The sequence below is a fragment of the Mizuhopecten yessoensis genome, unplaced genomic scaffold (genome assembly GCF_002113885.1).
Source record: "Mizuhopecten yessoensis strain PY_sf001 unplaced genomic scaffold, ASM211388v2 scaffold1511, whole genome shotgun sequence".
NCBI lineage: Eukaryota > Metazoa > Mollusca > Bivalvia > Pectinida > Pectinidae > Mizuhopecten > Mizuhopecten yessoensis.
Genome location: NW_018404083.1, coordinates 498,426 through 512,245, shown reverse-complemented (window position 1 = coordinate 512,245; position 13,820 = coordinate 498,426). Strand labels below are relative to the sequence as shown.

At 37.2% G+C, this 13,820-nt stretch overlaps 2 protein-coding genes across 2 annotated transcripts in view; both read right to left on the bottom strand.

Annotated features, from left to right (window-relative positions):
• The window catches only part of LOC110463414 (probable G-protein coupled receptor 158), a 122,540-nt gene extending 115,625 nt beyond the window's left edge, over positions 1–6,915 (bottom strand). Inside the window, exon 1 of the mRNA XM_021517998.1 lies at positions 6,689–6,915. Coding sequence (XP_021373673.1) covers positions 6,689–6,911 — 223 coding nt within the window. The 5' untranslated portion in view covers positions 6,912–6,915. The remainder of the gene's footprint in view (positions 1–6,688) is intronic.
• A 5,787-nt stretch (positions 6,916–12,702) lies between these two features.
• On the bottom strand, positions 12,703–13,209 carry LOC110463755 (keratin-associated protein 5-4-like). The gene has a single exon (XM_021518601.1). The coding sequence runs from the start codon at positions 13,207–13,209 to the stop codon at positions 12,703–12,705; it is 507 nt and encodes a 168-aa protein (XP_021374276.1).
• Between the last annotated feature and the right edge of the window lie 611 nt (positions 13,210–13,820).

Here is a 13,820-nt window from a genome sequence, read left to right as displayed (position 1 = left end):
ACAGTTTTTACTGTAAGAATGCAACGGTACCAGACTAGGATTCGAACCCTGAAACTTCGATCATTAAATCATAAGACTGTCGCTCTTATCAACTGTAAAACCTTGTCAACAGTAGAAATCTGTTGAAGTTGCGCTATTTTTACGCGTATATCTAAAACGATGGTATGGACGAAAGATTTCCTTAATGTTTACCTGTAAAAGGACATGGATTCTTGAAGATTACAATAAAAATGTTTATGATAATATGCAAGATAGATGCTTAAACGAAAACCAATTACATGATGTGTAAATATGTGTTTGACCGCTTTAGTCATCACGTTAAATGAACCTTGTACATGGTCTTCAGGCCATTAACCTCGTCCGCTATTGCTATAAGCAATCGGTATGGCCGTTTGAAGCTTGGATTGTCGATACAAGTGCGACATGTATTTATATATATGGAGACATGTAAGTGAGGTCGCGAGCCTTTGATGTCCCGAAGGATAATAAATTTAGACGTGTAAACACTTTAACAGCATCTGAAGCATCATCGAGTGTGTTGTATCCTGCTTCGAATTTTGGGTAAAAAGAAGTAAAAACACATCCAACCCGATAGCAATATATCTATTGTCCGATAGCGATTTAAACTGGTCGTTATCACCAAATATGTAGGACATATATATTGAAGTTATAATTCTCACAGTTATACGAAGATATGATATTTCATCTTAGGACGGTCATTAGGCTTATCGAAGGACATACGTTTAGGTCATCAGCAAAAAACATCACTTTTTGCTTAAAATGTCAAATGTCTTTTCCTGAAAGCGGCCGAAACAAATACAGAGCACAAACGAAACCACAAAGCCTACATGATTGTTTGTTCATTGAAAAGGTTCTCGGGAAGAAGTTTCTGAAACTATTTTTGTGGCGCAGCGAGCTACAAACAAAATGCTTGTAATGCGTCCTTTCGTCAGCCATCGGTACAATTTATATAGAGGAGACGTGTCAAGAAAAAGAGTGTTTCTCAAATTATGTAATAAATAGAATCTAACACTCGTGTTCATGTAATATTCAATTTATCAAACTCATATGAAATTAATAAACTCGTTTAATAAATTCAATATTAAAGGAACATTCGCGTCAGATCCTCTATATATCAAATTTCAAACGACGCAATAATTGAAAATACGTCAATATGACCATACACGCTTATATCACCTCGCCCATGTAAACAAAACATATGAAACCTTTGTAATTTCCTAAAGCTGTTTGTATGAGAATTTTCCAGCGCCGTACACCGACAAAGCTTTGATATGGATCTTGGGCCGTGTTTGATTAGTTTTTTGTGTGACGGATTAGATATCAAATCAATCATACGACATTCTTCCTCCGACTTCAATGACCGTTTATGCTTACCTTATTGTCTTTGTTATGGAGCGTTCATCATCTGATGAATGAGCATAACCGGAAACACGTGACAATATGTCTGCTGATTTTTATAGATTCAATATAACAGGATAGGTGATTCTAACAGAACACGACTCTATGACATGAAATGTCGAAGAAATCAGTACGTCATTTAACATAGCTTCATATCTATTTCGTCACTTTTTATCTGAAAACATTTAAAAAAAATGTAAATGCTTATCAACGAAACCCGTAGAAAGAAGAGGTCGTCTTCTGAAGACTTCGGATAGGACATACATATCATACTCAGGCGAACTATGGTGAGAGGATCAGCCGAATGTGCTGATTTTTAACAGATACGAGACAGATTTATGATGTGCCCGATATAAAAAGCATTGTTCTGAACACCTAGTTTTTTTGCAGATATTTTTAAGGCCTACGTGATATCTGTCTATACAATCTAGTCTGCAATACTTGTTTAAATAAAACCAGTCAAGACCTACTATTTCTCCCCCTTCTTCCTATCGTCTACGTGTTTTGAGGCTCACGGCTCGCAGTTTTTAGTTCTATCCGAGGGACACGTCTGTAGCCTTAGATATCACACTATCAGATCGATAGCTACAGATTTCATGACGACGTTCATGAAAACACACGACATTCGTATTTGAGGTATTAACGAAAACAAATTGTTACTGCTTTCTTTACAGGGACGTCTTTAAAATGTTCGATTAGAGAAACCATCCTGCGAATTTACATAAGATTTCAGTCCTATCACAGATACTAGGACGTTTATTTTCTTACAGCTCAAAGAAATTCATTGATGTCTTTTTCGTATGGATTTGACTACAATTGTAGAGACTACAAGTATTATGAGCGCCCAAACTAGATAGATGTATTGATGTATTTTCGGTACAGATTCCACAGTTCCTACCGAGGTTGCAATTTTCCTGATATAGCCAAAAATATATAAATTGGCGTTTTCTTTTCTTTTGATCATTTCAAATGAATTTTAGTCCTTTCGGACCGACTGCTACACATGTAGTACCTAAATATAAAATTGGTGTCTTTTACGTCCGGGTTTTAGTTCTATTGAGCTTTAAAAGAAAAAAGAAATACTTTTAAGTTCTATCAGAGGGACCATTCCCTGCATTGATATATGTATTTGAGTCCTATCGGAGAGACAACAATTTTTTTCTGTTACAGTCCCAAATAGATACATTGACGTGTTTACGTAGAGCTTTGAGTCTAATCGGACATATAACAAATTTAATGAGACGCAGGTAGATAAATTGTTGTTTTTATTTGCGTATTCGAGTGTAGTCGGACAGATAAATGTGCTCTGTTTGAGACCTCCCTTAAAGATGCATTGGTATAGTCTATGTAGGGATTCAAGTTCGTTCGAACAGACTACAGTATTCTGTTAAAGCCCCTAAAACATGTAAATACATCGGTGTTTTTGAGTGTAGATTGAAATCCTTTCGGACAGACTTCAGGTTTTCTGTTAAATGCTCCTTATTCATGTAAATAGATCGGTGTTTTTCGTAGAGATTCGAGTCCTTTCGAACAGACTGCATTTTTCTGTTAAAGCCCCTAATACATGTCAATACATCGGTGTTTTTGAGTGTAGTTTGAAGTCCTTCCGAACAGACTTCAGGTTTTCTGTTAAAGCCCCTAACTCATGTAAATACATTGGTGTTTTTCGTAGAGATTCGAGTCTTTTCGAACGGACTACATATGTCTGTTAAAGCCCCTAATACATATAAATACATCGGTGATTTGCGTGTAAATTAAAATCCTTTCGGACAGACTTCAGGTTTTCTGTTAAATGTTCCTTAATCATGTAAATAGATCGGTGTTTTTCGTAGAGATTCGAGTCCTTTCGAGCAGACTTCATTTTTCTGTTAAAGCCCCTTATACATGTAAATGCATCGGTGTTTTTCGTAGAGATTCGAGTCCTTTCGGACAGACTGCAAGTTCATATATATATATAGGTTTAAGCCCCAAATAGATACAACGGTGTTTTAGTGCATATATATCTATATATGTAAAGGTATTTGGGCTAAGTCAGATCGACCACAACTTTTCTTTTAGTGCTCCAGAAAGGTTTTTTAAGAACGGATTTGAGTCTTTTTGGGCATACTATTGGTTTTCTGATAGAGCCCTAAAACAGATACAGTAGTTTCTGTTGCATACGGATTTGAGTCCTAAAAAATCACTTTTTTAGTTTCTTAATCTACAGAGACGTCCTATAAGTTATATTCCAGAGATGGATCATTGTGCTTGGTTTTATCAGAAGGACCATTTTGTGCATCGATACAGCACTAAATATTGAAGTCCGCATAAAGAGAAAACGGATACTTTCCGAGAACCACGTAGAGATGCATGGGTGTCTTTGCCGTAAGGAGTCGACTCTTACTGGACAGACTACGACCATTGTTAGAGATCGATGCATGGATTTGAGTCATATCGAACATAATCCACGTGTTTAATTAAACTCTCAAATAAATAAACTGGCGTTTCTTTGATAATATTTTGAACCTATTTGGGTCATTTGGGATAGACTACAAGTTTTGCCATAGCCCCCAAAGATATTTCTTTGTAATTACGCAGGGATTTTAGTCTTATCGAACTGACCAAGAGGTGTTCTGGTAGAGTCTCATACAGATTCGTTTCTTTACGAACGATATAGAGTTGTAGCCTGTTTAGGTCCCAGGTGGAAACAAAGGTTTATTCTGAATACGGACCTGATTCCTGCCGCTGCAGACCTCAAGTGCTATATTTAAAGCGCCACAAAGATATTTTGGTATCTTTTACATACCAACATGTATTTGAGTCCCTTACGAAAACAATAATTTTTCAGTTTACGGTTATGTCCTTTACGTTCATTCAGACGGGATACATAGTGCTCGATTCTATTAGAGGGACCATTCTGTACGTTGCTATACGTATTTGTACTAGGACTGACGTGTTTTGTGAGAGCTATTGAAAGATGCTTTGGTGTTTTGAAGTTCGGTTTTAGTCATGTCGGAGAACGCACAGCTCTGTACATATCAAATCTTTACAGAAAGATAAATGTCACACACACACACACACACGCACACACATACACACACACACACACACACACACAAACATACACACACACACACAGGTAGTTGCACATACAGAATTTGGTAATATATATAGTCTGTCAGAAATGATATGCACTGTATCTTACAGCTGATTCGACATTCTAGGACTCGTCAGTGATGCGAAGGGCAAAACATTTGGAAAATCCAAATTTGCCACTGCAACTTTTGAAACAGACGGGAATGTGCCTAGGTAGTTGTTACGTGTATAGGGGCATTGGACAAATGTTTTTTGGAGTGCTAATAAGCAGATACTTCTTGTAGCGAACCCATAAGAGCAAAATATAGTTTGTTTATGTGTAACCGTCCTCGCAAGAGTTGAGAGCAGAATATAAATACATGTATATGATAGTTCCCTGTTTTAAAAATATTCAAATGCGAAACATAGAAATAAAACCCTATGATAAGGAAATGCCATTTGTAATTACCATCCTGATTTGTTCGTGGATATTTGAAAAGTACAAGCTCCGTAAAAATAAAAGGATACAGTTATATGAAACCCTTGAAATACCATGACATACCATTATGGAGCTGTGTTTTGAATGGGAAGCTTTTCTTTCTCACAGAATCGAACAACAACAAAAAAAATAAAATTTTAAATCCTCTTTTACATGCTTTGCTACTAGAATGAGATAAAAATGAACGAAACCCTACTGTTCATTTGCCAGTCATGATCTAATGAAATTTGAAGGGAAATAACAAAAAATCAAAATTAAATATGACAGGTTTTCAACCCAAAGTATTAAACTATCACATTAAACACTTTTTCATGTCATTTGCAATCACAATAAGGTGTTGTCTTTTTTGAGAAAACATGGCTTTATTTTCTAATTAAATTTTGGTATGTACAATGTTTACATGTAATGGTTATGTAGTCAAACGTCTTACATTATAGACGTCAGAATATCACAGTCAAAACAAAAATCGCTATTTCTGCGTATTTTGTGTCTTTATGTGTGCAACAGAATGGCAGGTATATTCAAAGGAGGTAAACCGACAAGGAGAAATAATTGCCATCCTCGTCGTTTTTGAAATGAATGAATATAATAATCTCTTTGAATAAAAAACGTCATCCAATTTTAACAATTTCTTAATTTCGACATTTAAAAACGATATATATTTGTAGTTTGCTCAAAAGGTAATTTTTGAAGTACGTGCAAGTCTTTTAGTACAATGTGACATGAAAAAATCGGCTTTGCGTCCTATTAGAGAGTCTATAGCAGTCAGAAAAACCCCAAGAGATTACAAAGAGGATGTGGATGGTCCAACCAGTCAGCTTGAACAAAAACCACATGCTTTGGTTTAGGTCAAAGCATGTCAAACGAAATGGTGCCCTTTTTGCCATTCAGTAGAAGAGTAACACAAGCTTTGAATTGCTCTATCATGAATGTTATTTAAAACTGGGATTGTGGATATTTCTTACATCTAACGAATATACAAATACATATTGTTTATTCTGTTAAGGACAAGCGTACGCTTATTTGTAACGTATATTCAGGTTTGATAAACATGTAAGAATTGCCTGTTTCACACTTGCAAATATCCAACTATAAAGTACGATGATGTAAAATAATTGTGCGACATCCTAAGATAATTAACTATATTTTTATATCAAGTGCATTTGTAGTGTTTATCACTTACTTGTATAATCCCTATTTGTTTAAAAATGAAATTTTAAAAAAACACTTATCCAATATCTATCGCCTTGCTATGAGGGTGACATCACTTTTGTTAACCCCTCAGCTATCACCCTAATAACCGGGTGTTAATCTTTTTATCATATTGCTGTTTATGTTCATCGAGTGATATAGTGAAAAGAATATCCACCAGGACATAACCCGTACAAAAATCTCCGTATGTGATTAAAATTCCATGGATATAATAGTAGTTTGAATAAACATTTTATCATTTTAAACGATGTATATACGGTGCATTTGACACACAGAAGTCAAACTTCTGATAGACCGCCTCTATATCATGAATCACTTTACGTGTTTACAGCTTTGTTGATACAGAAGGCTAGTCAAACGTGTATCGCTATGTGAATGGTTTCCAAATCGATCGTGCGTCTAGTCGCCATATGAATGTCACAGCTGGTGTCGTTTATATATTGTATGCATGGATGCAGTCGTTCTACAACAGTTAATTAACAGAAACGAAAATACAGCACTTACCTATAGTGAAGTTAAAGTTCTGAACTTTGCTAGCCCGCATGCGAGCCGAATGGAACCATTCGGAGTCGTTTCCAAGATAAGGGTAAGCAATGGACAAGTCCTTTACATTAATTGTTCCGTCGTCGGTCCGATAAGCGTACGGGCAAAACATTGTGTAATTCTTAAATTCCTTATAATCGTAGCAGTTTCCAGCGGCGAATATTTCCGGATCACCTTCCAACATGTTGCGCACTTGCGAATAAAAGAGATATTCCGAAGCGACCACTTGTGCTCCTGCTTCGCGCCATATTCTGGTCAGAAAATTGGCGCGGTTGACAGACACAAGGGCCTGTGGTTTGAATCTGTTTTTTCCGTACTGCTGGATGACTCCTTTTCCAAGGTTGTATTGTGTACCAGTTGTACAATTTTCTTTATTTTGTTCGTATTTTTCGACTTGCTCCAAAAACATAGCAACAACGTCCGCGTTTGGATCAGTCGATCTGGGGCTGGTAGAATGAATTGCTTCTGTTGAATAATTTGTCAGTTGAAATGAAGTTGGCATAATATCGGCCGTATAATTCACCACTATACTTGCCGTATAAGTCAAAAAAGACACTGTCCAACAAATGCTAAACATTGTCTGGACACTCATAATGCCCAGCGATAACATTACCGTTAAACACTAAACACACTTCCTTAGGGGGGGAAATACCAATTCCGGAGAAGAAACAACAACAAAAGGTCTAAATCCTGTTCAAGGACAACATAACGTCAAAGTAAATTCCGAACCAAGGTTCCGGATTAACAGTAGAATATATCGAAGCACACGAATTCCTCTTCTTCTTATCTTTCCTTAAATTAGATGTCTACATTTAGGAAACTTCTGCATGAGGTTTATCCCACCAGTGGAGACTGCTCCGGACAAACTAGGACGCCGAACAGAATCACCACAGCTTTGTCATCGCGGTTACACTTCCAATCTGTCGGAGACAAAAATCGAAAAGGCTTATGTCAAAAGGATCCAAATGCTTACGGCAAGAAATGGAGAATGTTTGTTTTAGTGTCTGTTCTGTTTCACCTCTCTAACGAGATCCGCAAACACGTTTTTCTTTTTTCTGTATTATTGATTTATACTGTATCATGGGTTAAATTTTACGTCTGTGATCGTTTGAAATATATTTTCTGTCTTGTCATCAGAAAAGAGTTATCACATATCGTTGTAATATAGTAAAACCCCTATATACTGCCCCTCGTCTTATTTGTCATCTCACTCGAACACCGCCAACATATGTCCAAGGACTTTTATCTCTCTTTCTTAAACTGTCTTCATGATTTTCCCCCCAATTATCACAAAACCCTTTTACAATGCCAACGTGTCTCTGGATAAATGGTGACAGTATATCGAGGTTTTAGTGTATTTGGCAACAGGATATAACATAAAGACACTCTTTCCGTTCAAGGTTCATACATACATCCATGCGTTACCTACAATGTACCAACTGACATTATACGTTAACAAAATATAAGATTGAACTACTATTATATTGAAATTTGCAAGACAAATGCAACAATCAATTTCGAAATTAACATGAACGTTCATAAAGCTATGCAGCAAAAGTACCATATAGTTAGGAAAAAAACTAATTGAAAGACATTGTCACTATATAAAATGCTTATGACAAAATGGTTACATATCGTCACTGTCTATACACGCATACAGCATCAAGTGCCGACAAATAGTATACGTTAACAAACTTACAAGATTAAACTACTATACAATTGGAATTTGCGAGACAAAGGGTAAAGGCGTACACAAAGTATTGCAATGATAGTGGCATATAGTTTGAATAACTGATGAATAGACATTTTCACTATTCAAGATTCTAATGAAATACATTTTGTTATATGTCACCACTGTTCAGACATGAATGCAGCATTAAATATCAAGTAATAGTACACGTTAACATATTTATAAGATCAAACTTGTATGATACTGAAATTTGCGAGACAAAAATCGGCAAAGGTTTTGAAAGAGCGCGAAGAACGAGCTTGGAGGGTGCAATACAGCAATTGTGATTATGATTAAAGTGTTAAAAACGAAAAATGAGTCTATGCTCTTATATAACAAGTATGAAATAAGCTGTCTTTCCATGCCATAACGGTGTAGACTTCATTCCCCCGTGTTTCCTCTTACCACCAGGGAGGGAAAACTAGTACAAAAATGTCCCACCTTATCGCAACATGAAAACAGAATACTCTATTCCCTTATGTCATCAACTTACAAGAATACAAAAAAATACCCGCATTGTCAAAAGCAATTGCTACCAAGCGCGTTAGGAATTGTTAGGAATTGTTAGCTATTTTCCCTCAAAACATAGGTATAAACTAGGTGCACTGTATTGGAACCTGGCACTCGAAAGCCTAATACATAATACCAGACACTCCCACATAACTCGTTATTGAATATATTCCTGAAAATACAAAAGTTCCTTAACCTAATCGCCAGGAGAAAATATCAGAAATCTGAAACATAGCATTTCAAACAAAAACGTTAAAATGCCAACATGTACCAAGTATCAATGTGTGATCCTAAATTGGAGTTTCGTAATCAGAAGCGGAGAGAATATACTACGTAAAAAACCCACAGGTATACAAAATCACCAAACCTCAACATCGAAAACAAATTCTCAGGATAGTATTTCCAGAATCAGCGTATTTCAAATTCACATAGCAATGATGATACGAGAGTGCAAACTCCGCGTGTACAGTTTGGAGTAAGTTAGAAATAGATTTCATACTTAATTCCGTACCTGTTAACGCGAATAATCATTGTGTTTTCCGAAAGGTCGGAGGAACAATCGACACGAACAGAAGCTATGTCAGACGTCCTCGTGCTCGTTTAAAACAGAATCCATGTATACTTGTAAGTATGCAAGTATCTGTCCATTCACCAACGGACTTTCAAGTGCGCTTTGTTATCAAAAGAACACGTGTCCGTTCAGGACAAAGTCCAAGTAAATTCTGAAAGAGTAATTTCACACACCGTTCGTGTAACTCACGAGCGCACACACAACGCACTAGGTGGGCCTCTGCAATTACCGACAATAAACCTTGATAAGTTTTCTCCCAGCACAGCTATACATTATGTACACCAGGTCTGCTTCTGGCTGCACGGAACACGTGTAGCAAATGTTGTATTCCATTTTATCTAACTACACTTCACAATGAAATCATTACTCTGATTGGCTCAACGCTACGATGTAAGCCCCGCCTCCTTAATTCCTAAAGGTGTTATGTCACAAATGAGATTGTTGGGTCGATATCTGCCTCCTCCCTTCGCGCACACACTGATCGCTATGAGAGAGGGTTTATATATATATATATATATATATATCAGTGCTACATACAAGACCGGGTTCGGGAAATATAACACGACTTTCTCGCAGGATTCATATTCTTGACAGCATACGTATTTTTGAGTTTAAGACTAGCAGGATCCGTCTCCTTTCTAAAACCCGGAAACTAAGAATATCGATATGATAAAATCGAAGACATGTCATTACGGACAGAATGCGTATTGACTCAGTGGAAATAGACAATACGTATACCCCTCGTAATGGCTGGTTTGTCACAGGCGCTGGTTTTATCGGAAACCATTAAAACGATGACGGGAGAGAGAAATGATTAAGAATACTTATTGTAGTATTCTTAATAGTTTCCTAACATCACGTGTCCGACCACAAACTATATGTTATGTCTTACATTACAGAAAATGTGAGCGCCAGACTCAGTAAGTTCTGTGTATTTATCGCCCGACATTGTAATAATGGCGTAATTTAAAGCTTTCTGCTAAAATGGGTGTAAACTTAACAATATCAATGATATATTAACGACGTCCTGTATTGTCGGCAATCAAGGGATCTTTTACACGTTTTAATACGTTAACAGACGAATTGTGAAACTCTGTGACAGTTATTATTTTGTCGATTTATCTGAGGACCAATATGTTGTAAAGCCTGGTAAGCTTAAGGTTTAATAAACACACTTTTTCCATGTAATTTGTTTTCCAAATATCTAAAACTTATAACGACATTGGCTTGCTCATAGAGGATATAGATGTTATCTAAAGACAAGAAATAAAAAAAATCTTTCATTTTTTAATGCAGTTCTGAAATATTTCGTCTTTGTAAATTTGAATGAAAGACGTTTTAAAACTGACTAGGTAATCAAATCTCCTAGACGTGTTGCGTTCGTATGCAATGCCGTAAAGGTGAATGACATCACGTCAAAACACTTCCGATATGTCTCGTGGTTGGCTTTTACAAAAACTGTTTACTCCTGGGTAGTCCGAGTCTCGGTCAATGTCCACGATCCTATCTTAATTACACACATATACTTCACATATACTTGCTTGATTAATTGGACACTTGTGGAAATACACTGCAATCAAGACTTTAGTTGTGAAGATACGGCTGCGGGTTATTGCAGGGTTGACTTTATCTTTGATGACGGTTGTTGTATTTCACTGGAATATGACACAATGATCCTTTTACTGATAAGTTTGGAACTTTTTCAACAACATTGAAGAGCTGTCTGGCGTTTTCAACCCAATACATTAAACGTGAAACAAAAATACCCATTAAAAGTTTGGTCCCAGAGATGCTACAATGGAACTACAATATGGAGAAAGAACCATGGAAAGTTGAGCAAATGAAAGGCGATGTATTAATCATTGTTTGTAATAAATTGTAAACAGGATTTTCTTATTTCAAGTACGCAGATGTTTCGATTGACTTTCCTTTTTCCCTCTGTTAAAACTTCTCTATTGATATAACTTGAATATATATAAGAATTAGAAGAGTTTCATGAATGCGTATATTCTGATGTCCTTTTTAACCTGTTTATCAGAATTAGAAGAGTTTCATCAATGCGTGTATTCTGATATCCTTTTTAACCTGTTTATCAGAATTGGAAGAGTTTCATCAATGCGTGTATTCTGATGTCCTTTTTAACGTGACATCAATGCTTGTGAGATTTTTAAACGTGTCATCAATTACTGTGTACCTTTCAAATATGTCATCAATTCTTGTGTGCATTTCAAATGTGTCATCAATTCTTGTGTACATTTCAAATGTGTCATCAATTCTTGTGCATATTTCAAATGTGTCATCAATTCTTGTTTTATCAATTAATTACAAAAGTAATTAACAAAGTCCAGTTTACCATTCAGATATGATATTTGACAGATTCCTCAGGTTTTTATTTTTAACTTTTTCTGAATGGAGTCTGAGACCATGTAATTCATCAAAAGATATAGATATTTTACATTTAGCTTGTATAGACTTTGTATAAGCATGTCATTCTTTACTTATTCCCAAACTCTTGTCTTATCAATGCTTTTCATCTTATTTTAATGTGTTTAGTAACTGAATTGCCTTCTGGTTGAATCGGATGAAAAAGGAAACATACAAACAAAATTCTCTATTGAACAGGGCGAATTGTTAGCGGGGAGTACTCCCCCTTTGCCTATGTTTGGTTGTCTACCCCCGTCTGTCGATCTGATGGACTGGACTATAGACAGAAATGTTGTTCCGTTACATACACGTGCTTTTCGGAGGTCAGGTCAAGAGAGTCCAGACTCTATCACATACACGTGTCTGTCTGGATTGGTCTAGATAGATGTTGTCTTTTTTGTGTTGCTTTGAGGATTTTCAGGGTTCCTCGAGTGTATATGACAGCCCATACAGCCCATACAGCCTATACTGCCCATACAGCCTATACAGCGCATACAGCCCATACTGCCCATACAGCCCATACAGCCCATACAGCGCATACAGCCCATACTGCCCATACAGCCCATACTGCCCATACAGACTATGCTGCCCATACAGCCTATACTGCCCATACATCATATACTGCCCATACAGCGCATACAGCCCATACTGCCCATACAGCCCATACAGCCTATACTGCCCATACAGCCTATACTGCCCATACAGCATATACAGCCCATACAGCCCATACTGCCATACAGACTATGCTGCCCATACAGCCCATACTGCCATACAGCCCATACAGCCCATACAGCCGATACTGCCCGTACAGCCTATACAGCCCATACAGCCGATACTGCCCATACAGCATATACTGCCCATACAGCCTATACTGCCCATACAGCCCATACTGCCCATACAGACTATGCTGCTCATACAGCCCATACAGCCCATACAGCCCATACAGCCCATACAGCATATACTGCCCATACAGCCTATACTGCCCATACAGCCCATACTGCCCATACAGACTATGCTGCCCATACAGCCCATACTGCCCATACAGCCCATACAGCCCATACAGCCGAAACTGCCCATACAGCCGATACTGCCCATACAGCATATACTGCCCATACAGACTATGCTGCCCATACTGCCCATACAGCCCGTACAGCCCATACAACCCATACTGCCCATACAGACTATGCTGCCCATACAGCCCATACAGCCGATACTGCCCATACTGCCCATACAGCCCATAAACTGCATTATGAAACACGTACGTGGTGCCCATAGTGTCGAACTACTATTATTAAAAGCGATGACGTAGTCATACCCAGTGAGATTCATTACATTTACTCGCGTTTGTCAAAACGGGTATGGATTGAACTTATATTCTTACAAAACGTTCTACGATTTTCTTTATATGAAAAATTCTGATTCATTTCTCTTTTCTTTGAACTGTCAAGCTTATTGGCCTTAGAGACGGAGGTCTCCGTACATGTATACGAACTCGTAGCATTAAACTCGTGTGTTTCGCAAAAATACGTCCAGGCATATATGCTTGTATAAAGTAAAACATCGTTAAATAAGACACTCCAAGGAAAAGTGTCTTTTTCAGGGATACAACAGATACATTATGTGTTGCACCAAAACGAAGGTCGACTGTCTATCGCAAGAATACGACCCAGCATCTAGATACATGTATTTGAAAATCAATGCTCATGCATCTGGGTAAACTAAAGCATCGTGGTATGAGTTATCTGATTGAAGGAGACATGTATAAATCAATGATCAACTGGGTAGATTAGATAAATCAGAGAAAGTTTCGTGAATTAAGGACAAATCAAACACACCGATGTAAAACTCCACTCTCTGAT

Excerpts from the sequence above, each read along its gene's own strand:
- LOC110463755 (XM_021518601.1), bottom strand. The coding sequence starts at position 13,209 with ATGCAGTTTATGGGCTGTATGGGCAGTATGGGCAGTATCGGCTGTATG.